The sequence below is a fragment of the Puma concolor genome, chromosome C2, assembly GCF_028749965.1.
Source record: "Puma concolor isolate L17-30 chromosome C2, mPumCon1.1.hap2, whole genome shotgun sequence".
NCBI lineage: Eukaryota > Metazoa > Chordata > Mammalia > Carnivora > Felidae > Puma > Puma concolor.
Window position 1 is genome coordinate 154196593 of NC_141675.1, and position 20512 is coordinate 154217104.

General features: G+C 48.3%; 2 protein-coding genes across 12 annotated transcripts in view; one reads left to right on the forward strand and one right to left on the reverse strand.

Moving 5' to 3' along the window:
• GET1 (guided entry of tail-anchored proteins factor 1) overlaps window positions 1-20512 on the forward strand; it is a 62105-nt gene that overhangs the window by 12093 nt on the left and 29500 nt on the right. For 4 of the 8 annotated variants that reach the window (XM_025912893.2, XM_086675998.1, XM_025912894.2 and 1 more), the window contains exons 4-5: window positions 1003-1117; window positions 2650-3642. In XM_025912893.2, coding sequence (XP_025768678.1) covers window positions 1003-1117; window positions 2650-2723 — 189 coding nt within the window. In that variant the 3' untranslated portion in view covers window positions 2724-3642. Of the gene's footprint in view, window positions 1-1002; window positions 1118-2424; window positions 2618-2649; window positions 3643-4427; window positions 5179-20512 lie in introns of those variants that run through there. The other 4 variants (XR_015240459.1, XM_086675996.1, XM_086675993.1 and 1 more) reach the window with 3 other exon arrangements.
• The window catches only part of LCA5L (lebercilin LCA5 like), a 54691-nt gene continuing 42596 nt past the window's right edge, over window positions 8418-20512 (reverse strand). For all 4 annotated transcript variants that reach the window (XM_086675989.1, XM_025912892.2, XM_086675988.1 and 1 more), the window contains 4 exons: window positions 17019-17100; window positions 14992-15092; window positions 14699-14816; window positions 8418-9126 (listed from right to left, as the gene is read on the reverse strand). In XM_086675989.1, the coding sequence (XP_086532115.1) occupies window positions 8438-9126; window positions 14699-14816; window positions 14992-15092; window positions 17019-17100 (990 nt within the window). In that variant the 3' untranslated portion in view covers window positions 8418-8437. The remainder of the gene's footprint in view (window positions 9127-14698; window positions 14817-14991; window positions 15093-17018; window positions 17101-20512) is intronic.

The window sequence follows — 20512 nt, forward strand, 5'->3', positions numbered from 1 at the left end:
TAGAGAGCGTATTTTGTGAGAGTGCCGGTTTGGGTCGCTGGCTGTTGTGTGGTGTGTGGACGTGGAAGTGACTGCCCGCTCTCCGGGTGGGGGGGGGGGGGGGGGCGCTGTTCTCGTTAAAGTCCAGCCCATTGATTCCCAGCTTTCCTGTCTGGGGTCGGAAGGTTCCTGTGGAACCCCTGCTTCTGCTGCGATACTCTGAGGTCATGGATGTGCTGCGCACGCACGAGCGGCTGCCTTCAGTGACCTCTGGGTTTCGGCGCTACACGTGGTCCTCACTGGGGAAGGGATTTGGGCACACCCCACACAGCCCAGGTTGTCTGGGTACATTTAAGTACTCACCCCGAGGCATTGTCACTGTGACACTGGCTGGTTTCCCGAGGGCAGGAATTGAGCCAGATTCCCTCTTTTATGGTCGCTCGTTCGAGTGGCTGATTCAAAGCCACGAAATGGGTGAGGACAACCGAAGGGATGCTGCTTCACTGCCTACTGTGTAGACTCCCTGGGCTCCCTCCACGCGTAGAGGCCAGCACCGTGTGTGGGTGGGAGATCGACTGGCTTTCCAAGGATCACAGAGGCGTGAGATCACTTTTGTCACTAATAAGGTGTGTTTATCATAGTCTGGCTACTTAAAGGAGATGCTCCATGAGGAAAGAACCCCTTCGTTATGCGGGACCCGGGTTGATTTATCAGCTAATTTAATAGTGTGTATTTGTTATTCATATTAAAACAGTAAAATGCCAGCTCACAGAAGGCTGCCTCACTTGGCAGCAGTGCGTGCCAATGTCCTGTGGACGAGTCTCTAATTAGACACTATTTCAGGGTGCCGCCAGCGGAAATTAGTGGCTGTACGTCTGGGTCTGTTTCCCGCGAGGACTGATTGATAGGGCTTGACCTCATCGGTTTGGAGAGTTTCCTTAGTATGTTTGCGTGTTTCTCGTCTTTCTTGGTTATTGGTTGTGTCACTGGTAGGTTGTCCGCTCACCGGCAGTGTCTTTGCAGGCTGCCCTGATGGTGTCGCTCATTTGGAAATACTACTCTGTCCCTGTGGCCGTGGTACCGAGTAAATGGATAACTCCACTAGACCGCCTGGTAGCATTTCCTACCAGAGTAGCAGGTAAGAGTTTTCTGGAAATCCCAGGGGAAGAATATGGACATGTGGGGTACGAGGTGAAGTAACCCCCACCTCGTCCATTCACTAGTGAGCAGTTCTTGGTGTCTGGGCCTCACAGCAGGCTCACGGTGAAGAAACAGGCCTAGAGAAGTTACCTGCCGTGGCCAGCGTCACCGGCATGTTCGGTAGGAGTGCTAGAGTTCTCTGTCCAGTCTGCTTACAGAATCGAGGTCCACTCCTTGAGTTTGATACCCTGTTCATTGAAACGCCCATCTCTAGTCCCTAGATTCTGTGACCTCTCTTCGTTCCTCACGCTTGGCATTTCTCCAGCATTTACTGCTATTGGCTGTTCTTTTATTTTTGAAAGGTAACATCCTTGGGATGTTAAAAGCAGTACATATCATTAATGATGAGAAATACAAGAACAATTTTAAAACCATCTCATGGGCTATAGATAACTTCTCTTAACTTTGTGGTATGTTTTTCCAGTCTTATTTTTTATTTGTTTTATACAATTAAAGTCGTCTGGTACATGTAACTTTATATCCCCTTTTACTTAATATTGTAAACCCTTTCCCGTATCAGTAGACTTTTTAAGGAATTTCAAAAAACTGCTCTTCATTAATTTCTCTGTTAAAGATATTTGTTTAGGGGCGCCTGGGTGGCGCAGTCGGTTAAGCGTCCGACTTCAGCCAGGTCACGATCTCGCGGTCCGTGAGTTCGAGCCCCGCGTCAGGCTCTGGGCTGATGGCTCAGAGCCTGGAGCCTGTTTCCGATTCTGTGTCTCCCTCTCTCTCTGCCCCTCCCCCGTTCATGCTCTGTCTCTCTCTGTCCCAAAAATAAATAAACGTTGAAAAAAAAAAATTTTTTTTAAAAAAGGTATTTGTTTAGGTCCTAATTTTTTACTGTCGTAGTCTGGTTATGCAACGTGCATCCTTGCCCGCCAGCCTTTGGTTGTGTTTTGTGATCACGCTGGAAGTAATTTACTGAGTGAAAAAGAATGACCGTTCCCAAAGATTCCAATTTCACTGCATCCTTCTCCCTCTGCCCCTCTTCTCCCCCCAGCCTTGTGGGCACTGCTGGTGGGCTCTCAGGGCCGCTGAGCAGGAGAGCACGAGGCCCCGGCATCTCGGGGGCCACGGGCACTCTTGCAGCCTGCTTTCCTATTGCTTCGTCCTCACCTGGGCATGAACGGCAAGGGTAGACATGGCCTAGTTTATAACAGTATTTTGAGAAGGAAAAACAAATAGTCTTACAGGGTGGTTTTCTAATTTATTAATGTCGTAAGTAACAACACGCCTCTCTGGCAGGAAAGAAATTCGCATCATTGCCAATTCGTGTGATTCTTACTGAATGAAGGAGGCAGCCTGTGAATCAGGTCTGATGAGTTTGAATCTAGGAGACACAGTCTGAGTTTTTCGTAGCCTAGCACTGCTGAGAAAGAGTTGGATTCCTGTAAATTAAAGGTAGCAGAGGCCGGAAATACGGGCAGAACCGTTGGCATGCTCTCTGATGTTGAATTTCTTGGTTTCTAGGTGGTGTTGGAATCACCTGTTGGATTTTAGTCTGTAACAAAGTCGTGGCTATTGTGCTGCACCCTTTCAGCTGAGAGACCAGACGAGTCCAGCTGAGACACTTGTCAACAGTGGATTTTCCCTTATAGGCTAAAAACCTGATACTTTTTTTTTTTTAAAGGAAACAGAAGCACACAGGTTAGGTTTTTTTGTTGAATGTGTTTGTTCTTGGATCTTATGTGAGATACGAGAGGCCGGATCTTGTGCACTTGTCGTTGAGCCAGACGGCCGGTCTCTGGTCTCTCAGGCGAGTGCCCCGGCCAGCAGAGCCGCACGTTTGTCGGGAGAAGGGTGTGGCGTGGGTGTCCGCACGCTGTGACTCGGGGTCTGCCCTGTTGGCGTATTTTAAAGGTCATGTTGCCAATGGGAAGTCGGTTTTCTAACTTAAGTACTCTAAAGACTTTGTGCTATTCTTGATTCAGATTAGAAAGCAGTTTAACTTTAATACCACCAGTGGAATTTGGAATCTCGTGTAGTACTGCTAAGAGTAACACTAACTGACATTGCTTGTGTTTTTTCCCTTCCTGTGTTGAAATGTCACGTGTTGGGCAAGCCTTTGTATAGTATTATCTACTTATCTGAAGCTGTTGATTTTTCATCACTGTGTTTTGTAATGTATTCATGAGATCATAATGCATTGTTTTATGCTTGAATTGTATGTTTTGTATTTAAAGCATTTCAAATGAAGTCTGTTTTCTAAGCATTTAATATTTATGCTCTGTAGAATGGAACAAACTTAAACTGGGAATTCTGATTAAATTAATTTGAGTGGATACATTTTTAAAAACACTTCTTTTTTACTGTTGCTCTTTTTTTTTGAATTATAATTGACACATGATGTGTTAGTTTCATGAGTACAACATAGTGATGGTATTTGTACACACTGTGAAACGATCACGATGAGTCTAGTTTCTCCGTGTAAAACACTTTTTTATAATTAAAAGTTTTGCAAGGTCTTGTGTGACTTTTCCTTCCTTATGGTTACTTAACTTGCTATGACCAGTTTGTAAATGTGACAGGTGACAGAGGGCTTTGACCGTTAACTCAGTTGGCCACTGCACCTTAAAACTAAATCCTGTCACCGGTTTTTAAAAGGTAGTATTTGTATTCCCGACTCCCCTAGTGACCTGAGAAGCTGCCAATTGTGCCGGAAAAAGACACAGTGCCAGAACGCTCTAGTGTGTCTCCAGAGTCGGGGTCAGCTTCCCCTTCCCGTTCCTTCAGACTTCCCAGCCCTGGGCTGACTTGGCTTTCCTCAGAAAGGACGTGGAGCAGGCATCACGGGAGTATTTGTAGCGAAAGCATCCGAGGGGGTGTTTTGGCCACAAAGGATGAGAGGCCCACCTGCCGAGGCGAAGAGGGGGCACCAGGGAGCCTCCGGGGCCAGGCCCTCGAGGCCGCGTGCCTACCGCCCGCGCTGAGCGAGCTGCAGGCCTGGAGGCAGGTTGTATGGAGCCGTCGGTGGCCGGGCACGGCGTGCGCAGGGACACCCGTGGATCACTAGTCCGTGTTCAGTCTCCCTGACAAGACCCTTGCTCGTCTCCTAACGATCTGATCTTCCGCTTAATACTCAAGAATTTTGACGGCTGTCACCGAGGCCGGAGGAGGAGACGCGCAGTCCCGGCCCGTGTCCGTTCCGCACGCAGTACTTGTTTGTGAAGGTTACGTCAGGGACGTTTACACGGCCGCCGTGTTTTACAGCATCGCGGCTTTTTAAAAGTCTGTTTGTTTTTAAATAGATAATAAACATCGTACTGGATTCACGAGATACAGAAAGGGATACGATGAAAAGTAGATCTATCTTCTGACCGGTGAGTGTCCTGTCAGACCACTTTCTGTTTCCCGTCAGTACCAGTTTCTTACGACTCTCCCAACGATACCCCGTGTGTATGTGAATATTGATGGATGCGTTTTTAAAATAATTTTTTTTAATTATAAAAGTAATACCTAGGGGTGCCTGGGTGGCTCAGTTGGTTGAGCGACCGACTTCAGCTCAGGTCATGATCTCACGGTTTGTGAGTTCGAGGCCCGCATCGGGCTCTGTGCTGACAGCTCGGAGCCTGGAGCCTGCTTCAGATTCGGTCTCCCTCTCTCTCTCTCTGCCCCTCCCCCACTCATGCTTTGTCTGTCTCTGTCTCAGAGATAAATAAACATTAAAAAAAAAAGTAATACCTAAAAAAATAGTAAGTGCTCATTTAAAAAGAAAAAAACGACTCTTCCAACGATACCTGGTGTGTATATGAATATTGATGGATGTGTTTTTAAAATAATTTTTTTTTTAATTATAAAAGTAATACCTAGGGGCGCCTGGGTGGCTCAGTCGGTTGAGCGACCGACTTCAGCTCAGCTCATGATCTCACAGCTTGTGAGTTTGAGATCCATGTGAGGCTCTATGCTGACAGCTCAGAACCCGGAGCCTGCTTTGGAGTCTGTGTCTCCCTCTCTCTCTGCCCCTCCCCTGCTCGCACTCTGTCTCTGTCTCTCTTTCTCTCTCAAAAATAAATAGTAAACATTAAAAAAAAAATTAAAAAAACAAACAACTCCTACTTGGAAGCAAGGAAACAAAGTCCATGATTGCACAGAGTGGGGATTACTGATATTAACATTTGTGCTTTTCTTTTTTTCTATTTATTAATGGATAGCTATAGGTTTTGCATTTCTATTAAAAAATACTGGATACAGGGGCGCCTAGGTGGCTCAGTCGGTTAAGTGTCTGACTCTTGATTTCCGCTCAGGTCGTGATCTTGAACACCTAAAGCTCTCTTTATGGTCTGCTTTACATTTATGATAAATTAAGTGGAGCTCTTTACACATAAACCCACCAACATTTCCTTTTGGGGTTGATAACCCTTCTGTTGCCTGGATGAGGGGTAGAATCCTAGTCAACTAGTTCACTCTTCCTTGACCTGGCCAGAGTTTTAAAATAATCTGTGAGGATGGGGCACCTGGATGACTTGAGTTGGTTGGGCATCCGACTTCAGCTCAGGTGATGATCCCGCAGTTCACAGGTTCAGGCCCCGAGTCGGGCTCTGTGCGGACAGCTCGGAGCCTGCAGCCTGCCTCGGATTCTGTGTCTCCCTCTCTCTCTGCCCCTCCTCTACTCACCTCTGTCTCTCTCTTTCCCTCTCAAAAATAAACACTAAAACAAAACAAAACAAAATTATCTGTGGGGATTTCTTGAGACCTGGGTTAAAGACAGGCTTTTCCAGACAGTTTGCATTTCTACTGCCCTCTGTAGGTAATCCAGTTTTCAGGCTTCCCGGGAGGTTGAGGGCAGACTGGCTACAGACTCTCAGTCTGAGACAATTTCTCCAGGTCCTGGAGGCTGGAGGCCCTGGATGTCCCAGCCTTCCGTCCCATGGGTGGGGCTCCTGGCAGGCCCCTGCTTGGGTGGACAGACTTTGTCCCACTGGGTTTTGTCCTGGAGACTCAGTTCTCCAGTTGTGGCAAATGCCTTAGGCAAGAGCTGACTTCAGAGCTCTGTTTACCTGCCTCTCTGGGTACCTGCTTTCACTTCGTGTTTACCGGCTGTGCGACCTAGTTGAAAACTGAACACATGTTCGTTAGAGCTGGTACAACATTTTTAGCTTTCTTAATGAGCAGGAATGCTGGAGTTCCTTGTCTTCCAGACTACAGGAAGTGGCTCTCTTGTTTTTATTATAAAACCTTTTTTTCCTGTTGGTTATAGAGTATGTTCATTGTCGAAAATCATAGGAATAAATTTAAAAGTTGACCACAATTGGGGCACTGGGGTGATTCTGTTAAGTGTCCGACTTCAGCTCAGGTCATGATCTCATGGTTCGTGGGTTTGAGTCCCATGTTGGGCTCTGTGCTGACAGCTCAGAGCCTGGAGCCTGCTTCGGATTCTTTGTCTCTCTTTCTTTCTCTCTCTCTCTCTGCCCCTCCCCCACTTATGCTCTGTTTCTCTCAAAAGAAAAAAAAAGTCAGCCACAATTTTATTTTTCAGAAACAAAAAGTTAGCATTTTATTACCCTATAACCATTCCTATGCATAATTTTAAAAAATGTTTATTTGTTTGTTTTGAGAGCGAGAGAGAGAGGAGGGGCAGGGCAGAGAGAGGGAGAGACAGAATCCCAAGCAGGCTCCGGACTCTAAGCTGTCAGCACAGAGCCCAATGTGGGGCTTGAACTCATGAACTGTGAGATCATGACCTATGCTGAAGTCAAGAGTTGGACCCTTAACTGACTGGGCCACCCAGGTGCTCCTATGCATAATTTTTTAAAAAGTTGAGGTGACCAGAAAGCAACAGTCCTGGATTATATTTTTATTAAATAGTTCCCTACAGAAGCACTTTCGGATGGCTCTGGTTTAATGTTTTGCTTTATACTTTTGTTGTGGGTAGGCATAAGAAAAGACCCCTTGAAAACTTCTACATTTGCTACAAGGCAAGTAGATGTTATAACATGGAATATTACTCCGTACACCATTTTTAAGGATCCTTTTAGTAAATTTCCCAGAATTCAGGGCCAGGCATTTGTGTCAATTGACCTGCATTTGCGAATCTCCCCTTCCAAGCCTGGGGGAGGGCTCATTCTCCCTCTGCCTCCTGTTCTCCCCTTCCTACTCTGTTCCCCAGGGTAGTTTTCCTAACGGTCAAACGCATGGCAGTTACAATATTTATCTCATCTTTGGTTTTAAGAACAATGGTTTTCCACCATGGCTTTCACTCTCTTTTAAAAGTTTTGTTTTACTATTCTCAATTTTTTTAAGTGTTATCACACTCTAACCCACTACACCTCTTTGGAAATAGCACGGTCTCCGTTATCAAGAAGCGGCCCTTAAAAATCACTGCAGGTAAGTAAGCTACTTAGCACTGGGAGTCCAGCCCCCATCTTGTCCCCACAGGAGATGCTGTCAGTATCCTGAATCTGTTAGGACAGAGCGGCTGGCTGGAGTGGACAATGATTAGGCCCATATGCTCTTTCAGAACAAGATTAACAGAATACAGGTCAAGGTGCGTGTATGCAACCAGTAGAAATAAAAAGAGTGAATCTCAGGTGTACATGAGGAAAGTCACCACAAAGGCGTGGTTAACCGAATAGGAGAGCACTCAAAAATAATTTTCATGAAACCAAGCTTGGTAATCACTGTGCCTTTTTTTTTTTTTTTAATAGAGTCTACTGATCATATTGTTCCCTTTCACAGCTGCTTCCATGTTTTTTAGTTAAAACCCAGCGTGATTGCTGAGAACATTGTTATATATATGAGACGTGTGTGTTCTTGGTGACTAACTTGGTCGAGGTCCGTAGAATATGAAAGCCATGTAATCAGTTTTCCAAAAGATAATGGACGTGTTTCATTTGTAGGGAAAAAAAGATACAATTTTATATTTGAAATGTTTTCATTGGCTAATCACAATGGATATTTATTTATTTATTTTTAAGTGTTTATTTGAGAGAAAGGGCAGGAACAAGGAAGCGGCAGAGAAAGGGAGACAGAGAATCCCAAGCAGGCTCTGCACTGTTAGTGAGATGCCTGACGCGGGGCACAAACCCACAAACCATGAGATCATGACCTGAGCCGAAATCAGGAGTCAGACGCTTAACCAGCTGAGCCACCCAGGTGCCCCTGGATTTTTAGAATTAGATTATAATAAAACAAAACCTTACTTATCCAGTCAGTCAAAGTACTACAACACACACACACACGCACGCGCGCGTGCTAACGTAAGATGGAAGGCAAGTAAGAATGAGAATATCAAATCAGAATGTTAGGATAAGGCTTCTATTTAAATAATTATTTTCCTTTTCTCTTCGGTGGGCGAAGACGACTTGGAGTTTACCACAGTTACTTTAGAATCTCCAAAAGCATTGCTGGCCGAGGCCTGACCGGGAGGCGGATGGTGCGCCATGCCTTCTGCGGTCTCCTCGGCCCCCCTGGGGGCAGCCGTGCTGGTCGGGTCATGTTTAAAGGCACAGCCTGACCCGAACAGTTCCTCCATGAGACTGCTTTTCTTCTCGCTGAAAGTGTCTTTTGCTTTGGGTCGGGAAGACTTGCCGAAAGAGGGTTCGTACCCGCTCACAGAACGTTCTGGTTTCGGTCCCTCCGCGAGCCCGTGGGCCTTGCCTGCGCTGGCCGGCCCCCCTGACGCGGGCAGGCCCAGATGCAGGTTCTCGGTGGCTTCCGTGAACAAGTAATGCTTTCTCTGCCGGAAGGGTATTTTGACGTTTGCAGCTGCGTTTTTCTTGGGCCCCTCACCCGCGTCACTGACTTGCAGACTTCTGAACTCTTCCTTCACTGCGTCGTCTTCCCGCGTGTCCTCCCTGTCAGGGTGAGTCTCTTGAATTCTCTTTGGTGGCACTTCTTGTTCTTCGGGCACTAAAGTGGTTTTCTTCTCTTGATCTTTTTTCTCCCTTTGCCTCTCAGGGTTCTCTGGAGGTGCTCGTACTTCCAAATGGTCCTCTTCCTTTGATAAATCTGTATGCGAAAAATAGTCTGTTTAGTGATCGTTATTATTTTAAATGTGTAGTTATTATTTTTGAGAGAGAGAGACAGAGTATGGGGGGGCAGTGCAGACAGAGAGGGAGACACAGAATCCGAAGCAGGCTCCAGGCTCTGAGCTGTCAGCACAGAGCCCGACGCGGGGCTCGAATGCATGGACCGTGAGATTGTGACCTGAGCTGAAGTCAGTCGTTCAACTGACTGAACCTCTCAGGTGCCCCAATACCTCACCCTTTCTCAGGGAGAGGTCCCCATTCTAATATTCTTATATTTAGATGACTCTCACATAGAGTTCTGCAACTGAGGTCTTTCTTTTAGTTTCTACACCACCAGGTTGACTTGCTCGTGAGACATACCCACCTGGAGACCCTGTGGGATCCTCAAAGTGGACAATTTCAAGATGGAACTCATCACCCCCATGCTGTGTGGGCTAACTATTCCCCACCTGCCCCCACGGAGCTTCCCTACATCCCCGTAGAATGGCTCTTATGGATGCACCTGCATCCACCTCTCACGTGCTCTGGCTTCCTGCTGGGTTGGGCTCATGGGAGGCACTGGCAGGAGACTGAAGGGCAGGTGGAAGATGGACTCTTCCTGTAGGCCCCGGGCGGAGCTGAAACGGACCGAGCTCTTCCTGCCACCATACTCTGGTTCAGTGGTTCTGTCGAATTTTCTCCCTTTGCACCTTGAGGCTCAGGGTGATGGCTCCAGCTGTTCCCGGCCCCGGGGTGCCTCCGCATCCGCGGCTGGTCTCCCCTGGCCTATCCCGCGCCTCCAGAATCTTCTAACCCTCCTCCGTCCGTCCCACCATGTGTGCTTCCTGTCCCAAAGACCCCGACACATACCTCTCCCGTGTGTGCCTTCCCTTTACTGACTCCACGGACGGCATCAGCTCGCGGTCAGAACCCCAAGCCAGAAGCCGGAGACATGCTTGTCTCTTTCCCTCACCCCACTGCCAGTAGGCCCCCCAGTGCCATAACCTTTTCCTCATAGGTTGTCCTCATGGTCCCCTTTGGCTTAACAGAACCGTTCAAGTTGTGGGACTAAATGAATTTGCCACCGCGAGGTAGTCAGCCGCATCACCTGCACTTTGGCAGAGACCCAAAGGCAGGCAGGGGAGTAGGAAAGCTTCGGCCGGAGAAAAGGAAGGGCTGCAGGCGGGCCCTGATGGGGGCGATAGGCCTGGAAGAGCCGTGGGCAGCTGGCAGTGGGGCCCCCTCAGCGATCGATTAATCAGGGGGTACGGATTCGCCTTTGTCTGGTTGCCGCCAAGGCGACAGAAGAACCAAAAACCAGGGAGGCGGCAGGTTATCCATCGAATCCTGGCCATTCTGGGCCAGCGGTTAGGGAAGTCCTCGCTTGGCCGCCTGGGTCGTTCCTAGAGGTGCCGTGTGACGTCCAGCCGGCTGGCGTCCTGGGCTGCGGATTGTACCTGCCCGGCGGGAGAGGGTTTCCGGGGCCGGCCTGCTGCAGCCTGTGGGTCGGCTTCTATTTTTGTCTGCGGTCTGGCCATTTGCATCTTCAGTCTCTCGGGGTCATTGCCAGTTTTTACTAAACAGCAGCCCCAGAGCTGTTATGTTCCTGGTTATAAAGATAATATATCCTCCTGGAGAACAGTTTAAGCCACCCAGGAAAGTATACGGTATAAAAAAGAGGGCAAAAACCTCACCCCGGGTTCTTCCCGCAAGCCGTAGGCACCATTAACCTTTTCTTTTCTTTTTGTAAAAAATTTTTGAATGATTATTTTTGAGAGAGAGCAAGAGAGAGAGAGACAGAGCATGAGCGGGGGAGGGGCAGAGAGAGCGAGAGAGGGAGACACAGAATCCGAAGCAGGCTCCAGGCTCTGAGCCATCAGCACAGAGCCCGATGTGGGGCTCGAACCCACAAACTGTGAGATCAGACCGACTGAGCCACCCGGGCGCCCCTGTTTGGTGATGTTTAAATCCAGTCGGTTTCTATTTCAAGGTGGCACGTGTAGCACACTTACTGACATCTCCCGACAGGCACATGAAAGGGACAACGAGAGGTGAGAAACCAAACGCATCCAACATTAGAACACAGGGGAAGGTGCCGACAACGAGCCTGAAATGCTCGGCTTTCCTAGAACATACCGGGTAAATAGATTTATGAACCCAAATTATGAAAGAAGAAGTAACATTTGCTAAGAAATCATCAGCGGATGTTCATCATTACCAGCTGGGTGTGGTACCAGTTAAAACAACGAGAGCATTTTTCACCCATCCAAATGGACAAGTGATTTCAGGTTCGGTGAGAATACAGGGAAATTGGAACTTCCGGGTCCCCATTGGTGGGTGTGTCAATGGTACAGCGTTTTCTGGATGGCGACATGGTCAACAAGTTCGCTTCTAGGACCCAATGCGATAAACACACACCCAGCATGTGTACTGCGGCACGGTTTGGTAATGGCGAAGCGTCCCAGGTGTCTGTCGAGGGGTCATGGTTACAGAAACCATAGCACGTGCCGTCGAGGGGGTTCCGGGCGGTGGTTACAGAGAATGGGCTGCGTACACGTGAGCTGACGGGGAAGGACGTTCACAGTGTGTTGTTAATGAAAAAGCCACTTGAAGGTGAACTTCCCCGGTCCTTCCCCGGGCACTCAGGAGGCCCTGCCCTCTGCCTCCCGAGGACGGGCTGCCCCACCACCTGATTACTGACCGGCCGCCCATTTGGGAGGGACAATGGGGAAAGTGGCATGCGTGCACAGAGTTGGAGGATTTTCTCCCATGAACACACAGAAATAAAATTACTCATTTTAATCCAGGGAACTAGGAATTCTAGCAAGAGAAGTTGTTTTAAGAATTCTTGGTGAGGGAAGAAGCCAGCAGACTCTAGTTAATTCTAAATGACTGTTAGCTGTGCCCTGTGATACTTGATGCAGATGTGAACGAGTTGGGGGAGACTGCTCATTTTGCACCTCTGATGTTCCCAGCCCTGGTCTGTCACCTTCCCTGGTCCCTCCTTGACTCGAATCCTGGCACGGCTCCCCGTCTCCCCCCCCAGAGAGAAGGCCCGTGTGCCCAGCACGCTACAAAGCTGTACCACATCTGGCCTCCCCTCCCCTCTCTTCGGCTCCCCCCGCCCCCACCCCATGACATCTGTCCTCCGGGCCATGGGGTCTTGGCCTGGAATGCTCTTCTCGGGGGTCCGCGTGGCTGGCCCCTTCCCCCCGCCCCACCGCAGCTGCCCTTCCCTAGCCTCCTCTGTTCCACTTGTCTTCCCACCCTCACTTCACGCCCTCAACCTACTGCACACCTTACTTGTTTTACCCAGTGTCTGTCTGTCTGCGCTGGAGCGGACACATGTGCGGGCAGGGCGGTTTGTCTTCATCGCTGTACCCCCAGTGCCCAGGGCAGTACTCAGGGCACAGCATATGCTCAATGAACATCCATCAAATGAACGGATGAAGTTTCTAGGAGAATATGAATTACAAACGGACTAAAGGACAAGCGGAAAACTTAGACCAGTGACCCCAGGAGGAGGTGAAAATGGAGTTGTTGGCTTCTGCCCACTGCACCAGACACGGTGGCTTTGCAGGTGAGTCGTGCCAAGCCTTTGTGTTATTGAAACGTGTTCTAGGGGCGCCTGGGTGGCTCAGTCAGTCAAGCATCCGACTTCAGCTCAGGTCATGATCTCACAGTTCGTGAACTTGAGCCTCGCATCAGGCTCTGTGCTGACACCTCGGCCTGGAACCTGTTTTGGATTCTGTGTCTCCCTTTCTCTCTGCCCCTCTCCCAATCATGCTGTCTCTCTTTCTTTCTCTCTCAAAAATAAATAAACATTAAAAAAAAAAAAAAAGAAAGAAACATTCTAAAGCCAGTCTGGCCCCACACCAAAGGTGTGGCCCCTCCAGAGCCTCTCCTGAAGCCCCCCACTCTGCCGAGGGGGAGCAGGTGACCCGGGGCCCTGGGGGACAGTTTTCTCACGGCGATTGTGCTCACACGGCCGTGAGGGACTCCGCATTCCCCTGCAGCAATAATGTGGCATGCACGCAGTGGGGCAGTGCCTTTAAAATTCTGGAGGGAAATCATCTCCAGCCTAGAAGTTTCTTTCTAGCCAGTTATTAATCAGGTACGAGGGCAGAATCACATCTCCAGGTGAAGGTAAACACATTTCCCCCACATGCACCCATTCCCAAGATGTGGCTCTCAGAGATGATGGCACTGGCCGAGGAGGAGGAGGACGCGGTTTAAGAACAAGACCTAGCAGAGGAGGGGGTGACAGGAGCCTGCAGGGGAAGGGAGGTCTCAGCACGATAGCTGCGCGCCAGAGGCAGAGGGCGACCAGCCCGGACGCAAAGAGGCTGAAGCATCAAGGGCTGGTGTCCCTGGGATCCCTGCTCTGCAGAGCTCCCAGGCCCCCGATGTCCTTGGCCTGTCCTGCCCGTGGCCCGATGAAGGTGCTGCCCTCTCCATCGTGAGCGGCAGCCTGGGTCGGCTGGGGACTCTCATTCCACCCCCCAGGAGCATTCTGCTGGGACCTCCCCCCAGGAGCTGGAGGTGAGTGTGCTGATCTTAGCACAGGGAATTCGGACTGGCCCTGTCCCGGAGTGTAGACGCCACGGCTCCGGTGCTCCCCAGCCTCCCAGGGAGCTGCGTGGCCTCCTCGGTGCTCCCGGAGGAGCATCCTGGGAGGCTGAAGCCAGTCTGTGCATCTCCTCCTGGAGTCTTTATGTCAAGTCTTCGTTAACGGGAGCGTCGCCCTCTACGCAGCTGGGTTTGGGTTTGCTACTCAGTTTATCAGAACGGAACATACTGTTTAAAGATGTGTACGAGGACAGGACATGGGGAGGAACAGCAAGGGAGTGACCGGCAGCAAACTGAACATGTTGGTTGTTTTCTGGTGGGTGGGGGGCGGGGAAGTGCTTAGGAAGGGCCCACGCGTGTTCTGGGCAACACTAACGTCCTAGCTCTTTTTAAATTAAAAAGAAAAAATTTTTTTATTTTGGAGAGAGCGAGTAGGGGAGGGTGGCAGAAGGGGAGAGAGAGAAAGAATCTCAACAGGCTCCACGCTCAGCACGGACCCCCACGTGGGGCTCCATCCCACGACCCCAGGATCATGACCATAGCTGAAATCAGGAGTTGGATGCTCGACCAACAGAGATGCCCAGGTGCCCCCAAATGACCTAGTTCTTAAGCAGGAGAATGGCCACATAGGTGTTCATTTCATAATAATTCTTTATGTTGTATGATTTTTCCCCCCTAATTTTTGGGAAGGTGCAAGCAGGGGAGGGGCAGAGAGAGGGGGACAGAGGATCCTAAGCAGGCTTTGCACTGACAGGCTGACAGCAGCGAGCCCGATGTGGGGCTTGAACTCACAAACTGCGAGATCATGACCTGAGCTGAATGAAGTCAGATGCTCAACTGACTGAGCCACCCAGGCACCCCTGTATGTATGTGTTTTATGTGTACTTTCTCACACACACACACACACACACACACACACACACACACACACACACACACAGTAATTCACACCTTAAAAAGATCAGGTAAGAGTAAAGGACACTTTTAAAAGCAGTTAAAATTACCTTCGTATTTTTTCTTGGACTCCTCTTGGTTTGGTAGTTTGCTGATACAGGGAGGAACCGCACAGGTCATTCTGGTGGATTTTTCTTTATGACCAACGTTTCCAGTTGTCTTTTTACCCTATAATTTAGGAAAGCAGCAAAAAAAAAAAAAAAAAAAAAAACCATTTTTTTGGGTACAGATAGTTTTAAATTGTATTTTATTCACTGAATATGAATACTTTCTGTGTAGAGTAAGAGACTGTTCATAGTCTATTTTTGTAAATAGACACTGCAAGAAATCAAATTTGTTGTACCTTAGTTGTCAAAGATGGAACATCTGATTTTTGGGTTTCCTGGTGTTTCATGCTTGTAAACAAAAAACTTCTGTCTGCTTGTACGGATTTTGTTGAAGAAACTGCAGAACAGGTACATTATGTGTAAGGAACATATTTTACATGTGGGTGCAATATTGACTTTACAGAGAAAATAACACATTTGTTGTGTAAAACAAAGTATACCAGATATTAAAATTTTTTCTTCCAATGTATGTTTAACATTTGCCAGTTTCCTTTCTTCCCTATCATTTTGCCTGTTTTGTCTCGTTTTGGGGCCACCAAGGTTGCACAAATCACAGTGTTAGGCTCCAGAGCGAGGAGGCTTTAGGCTAGGTCCACGTTGCTCTGGGAGGACCCACTGTCCCCGCCACAGACACACAGTCGTGAGGGAGTGAGTCACAGGGACGTCCTGCGTCAGTGCTCTTGGTAACCAGCGGTTAGATCGTCCACCGCTAAATCTATACCTCACTTTCCTCAAAGTGTTATCCCATCTAAATGGCCCCATGGCTGGTACGATCATCTCTGCTGGCTGTTATTCTGGATTACACAGCAGAAGCAAACAAAGGAAGGCAAGAAAATGTCAAGGTTGTTGCCTTTATTTATGTATTTATTTAAAGCAGGTTCCACACCCAGGATGGAGCCCAGTGCAGGGCTTGAACTCATGACCTTGAGATGGCGACCTGAGCTGAGATCAAGAGTCAGGTGCTTAACCAGCGGAGCCACCCCGGTGCCCCTGAAATTACTGCCTTTAAAAGTGAGCACGTAGTGACTTTTTCTACCAAAACAGGGTGTTTCTATTGTACCTCTTCTGAGCCAAGCCTGATGCTGGCAGATCTGGGGGGGGTGGCGGTGGGGGGGGTGGGGGGAATAAGTACACCCCATCTTGAAGGAAAAGTACTACTCAGCAATGAAGAGGGACACACGGATGATGGCAGCAGCAGCATGGGTGAGTCTCCGAAGTATTAGGCTGGACACGAGAAGCTGACCGAATAGCACGTGCTGTGTGATCCCACCTACGGGAAACTTGAGAACAGGTAAACGAAGCTGCTGTGACAAGGGAAATCAGTGGTTGTCCCAGGGACAAGGACAGGGACTCGTGATGGCAGGGGGCGTGTGGGTGGCCTCCTGAGCAGGGAGAGGTTCTGCACGGACTATGGTCAAAACCTGCTGAATTGCATACTTAAAATGGGTGCATTTTGGGGCATCTGGGAGGCTCAGTCAGTTGAATGTCCGACTCGGTTTCAGCTCAGGTCATGATCTCATGGTTCGTGGGATCGAGCCCCACGTGGGGCCCTGTGCTGGCAGTGCGGAGCCTGCTTGGGATTCTCTTTCTCTCTCTCTTTCCCCCCCTCTCCCTCCCTCCCTCGCTCTCTCTCTGCCACTCCCCTGCTTGGTCTGTCTCTGTAAAATATATGTGTATATATATATATAATATATATGAATATATATATATTTAATATATATAAATATATACAAATATAAAATATATAAATAAAATAAATTATAAATTAATAATTTATATAAATACATATAAACATATTTAAAATATATAATATATAATATATATTATAATTATATAATACATTATATAATTATAATCATAATTATATATTATAATATTATATATATTATATATATTATATATACTATAATTATATAAAATATATATTATCTATATACATTAAAAAAAAACAAGCCACACACTAAGAGATGCGCTTGGAAAGTTCGCTGTCTGCCAGACACTCTCCTCCAGGCCGGAAGGTGGCCCTCTCACTCCGCCTGCAGAAAGGGCACGCGGGACTGAGCAGAGGCTGGGAGGACCAGGGAGCACGTGCAGTCCCTCCTACCTGTTCCCCCATGTCGCAGCTCATTGTTCTTCTGGAATCACAAAATGTTTCAATGCCTAATAAACTGATGTTTTTAAAATACCCATTATTTCCGTGATATAAAGTAGGAACATAGGACTACATACTTACAAGTAGATTTTGAGCAAAAATAAAGCGTACCTGTCGGATAATCTTTGTCATGTAAATTTTTAAGTATCCGATTCGCATAGATGTTCCTGATTTCAAGCTCTCGGTCCTTCTCCTAAAGAGAACCACAATACCAATCTCTCTATAAATACTTGCTTTTAGCAGCCTGGATTTCTTCTATAAAACACGTTGAGCAAGCTCAGCATTCTTTGAATAAACTCTGTAGATGCTGGCAGGAACAGAAATAGGCCATATCCTTCTAGATCATCCCTGACACCAAAAAGTACCCTGAAACAGAGCAACAAACCATTGTGACGGGGACAGTGCTGCTGCGGGGTTTGCAAGCCAGCTGCCCTCACTGCAGGTTCTGTCCCCCCGGGTCTGCGCCGTGAAGTTTGCTGGCTTTTCTCGTGGTCCAGGACAGCCACTAGCCACGCTGTGGTCTAAACTAATTAAAATGAAATGCACCGTTCAGTCCCCCGTGGCACTGCCCATATTTCCAGTGCTCAGTGCTGCACATCTCTGGTGGCCACATGACTGCACGGTGTGGTAGAACATTCCCACGTGGCACGAGGTTCGACGAGACCGGCCTGTGTTTCGACAGTACGAGTGCAGGGTGGGTGAAGCCTAGAACAAAGGCATCACTGTTCAGCTTTAAATGTCAGGATTGACTTTTTAAAGTCTTGGCAAAACAGGGGTGCTGTGTGGCTCCGTCAGTTAAGCGCCCAACTTCGGCTCAGGTCATGATCTCACAGCTCGTGAGTTCGAGCCCCGTGTCGGGCTCTGTGCTGACAGCTCGGAGCCTGGAGCCTGTTTCAGATTCTGTGTCTCCTCTCTCTTTCTGCCCCTCCCCTGCTCATGCTCTGTTTCTCTCAAAAATTAATAAACATTAAAAACTTTTTTTTAGGGGCGCCTGGGTGGCGCAGTCGGTTAAGCGACCGACTTCAGCCAGGTCACAATCTCGCGGTCCGTGAGTTCGAGCCCCACGTCGGGCTCTGGGCTGATGGCTCAGAGCCTGGAGCCTGTTTCTGATTCTGTGTCTCCCTCTCTCTCTGCCCCTCCCCCGTTCATGCTCTGTCTCTCTCTCTGTCCCAAAAATAAATAAAAAAAAAAAAAAAAAAAAAAAAAAAAAAAAAAAACAACAACTTTTTTTTAAAGCCTTGACAAAAGTTTTGAAATCCTGGCTTGTTGAGGGGAAAAAAAAAGATTGCATTAAGCACCAAACACTCCTCTTACACATGCACCAAGAGGCCAGCCTGTTAGACTCAAGACCACTGAGTCTTAGTCAAAGCCACAGTCAAAAGGAGTGGGCACTGGTGCCTGGGTGCCTCAGCCAATTAAGCATCGGACTCTTGATTTCAGCTCAGGTCATGATCCCAGGGTCGTGAGATCGAGCCCCGTGTCGGGCTCTGCCCTGAGTTTGGGGCCTGCTTAGGACTCTCTCCCTCTGCCCCTCTCCCCCATCCCTTTAAAAACACAAAAACGGAGTGGGTATATGTGAGTTAAGGCTGTCTTCTGTATGGTTAGACAGAAAGGGTCAGAGGAAGGTGCCCAGAGAAGGAGGGTAGAGATAGGAGGAAGGGAGAGAGAGAGAGAAATCAGATGGGGTTCTGGGCTCCCTGTGCCCCTCAGGGATATTAGGAAGGCGAAGAAACAACTCTGAGGTTTGGAAAAGTCTCAGTGCAGGAGGCCTTGGTGTGGCCTGGGACATTCAAAGCCCACTGTCAAGCCCCCCTTCAGCGTGGAGCCAGAGTAGTAATGCATTGCCAGTGGTAAGTTGAAAGGGCAGATACGCCATCCAGGCAAAGGGCCAAAGAGAGCACTTCACTCACTTGCACAAGGAGTGAGACCCAGAGAGGGGACGGGAGCAGAGGGAAGAGCGAGAGAGAGGGGAGAGCCAGGGAGCCTGCTTCTGAGTCTTCAACGTTACTGACCCAGGTGATCCCACAGCACAGGCTCTGGGACCGACCGTCGAGCCAAGGATCCGATGGCACCTCAAGGCATTGGCATCGACAGACAACAAGCGAAGATGGCCGAGATTTGACCTACGGAGCAGAGGCCATGGGCATCACCGGCCACGTTCAGTACCTGCCACACAGGTCCCGGGCACCCCACTAGTTAGGACCAGTCACTCCTCAGACGAGGACACGAGGTTCCAGAGGGTCAGGGGACTTTTTCTCCTTTTACCAACAGGGTAACGGTGTGCACCCCCTCTTAATGGTAGATGCTGTCTCCACCAAGAGACGCTGTTAAGTCTCAGAGACAACCTAAAATGGGGCCAGTTTTGATTAGAACAGACTGAGACAAGCTTCTGCCTAGTCTCCGTGTCCATCCCTGTCCCCACCTCCAACTTGTGGGAACGGGGCTCATAAGGAAGTATGGGTCAGTTATGGAAACTAAAAATGTTACATATTTGTGCACATCTGAGTTGGAATGGGCAGGTTTTGTACTGATTCCATTTTTAATGTTTATTTATTTTGATGGAGCACGAGTGCATAAGTGAGGGAGGGGCAGAGAGAGAGAGAGAGGGAGAGAGAGAATCCCAACAGAATCTCTGCACTGATGTGCGGAGCCTGACTTGGGGCTCAATCTCACGGACCCATGAGATTATGACCTGAGCCGAAGTCCAACCCTTAAGCGACTGAGCCACCCAGGCGCCCCTATACTTATTTTAATCATAAAATTAATTTACTATCGGGGCACCTGGGTGGCTCAGTCGGTTAAGTGTCTGACTTCGGCTCAGGTCATGATCTCGCGGTTCGTGGGTTCGAGCCCCGCGTTGGGCTCTGTGCTGACAGCTCGGAGCCTGGAGCCTTCTTCCGATTCTGTGTCTCCCTCTCTCTCTGCTCCTCCCCTGCTCGCACTCTGTTTCTCTCTCCCTCTCAAAAATAAACATTAAAAAAATTTAAAAATTAATTCATTATCAGAGGTACATAAATGGATACAATATGAGAATATTAGCCTTTTCTAGAATTTAAGTTTCTAGGAGCAAAAATATCAGTATATTTCTCTTTTTCTTTCTTTTCTTGTAATAACACCTCACTTAGCAAGAAAGAACGGTAATGGTGACAGTTTATTACCTGAAGGTGGCCAAGTTTATTCTGGATATTATGTTTTTTTTAATTTTTTAAAATGTTTATTTATTTTTGACAGAGAGAGAGAGAGAGAGACAGAGCATGAATGGGGAGGGTCAGAGAGAGAGGGAGACACAGAATCTGAAACAGGCTCCAGGCTCTGAGCTGTCAGCACAGAACCCAACACGGGGCTTGAACTCACGACCTGTGAGATCATGACCTGAGCCGAAGTCGGACACTCAACCGACTGAGCCACCCAGGCACTCCTGGATATTATCTTTAAGAAGAATATAGTGTAGGACATCTTAGAAAGTTTTTTTTTTACCCCCCACTGGTTAAGACAAGAAAGATTTTGATGTTTAGAGGGGCAAGCGTTGATCGTCTGGAAAATCCAGTTACTTATTTTGATTCAGGCTGGTTCCTTGGAGGGTCTAGCATGTGCATCAGCAGCAG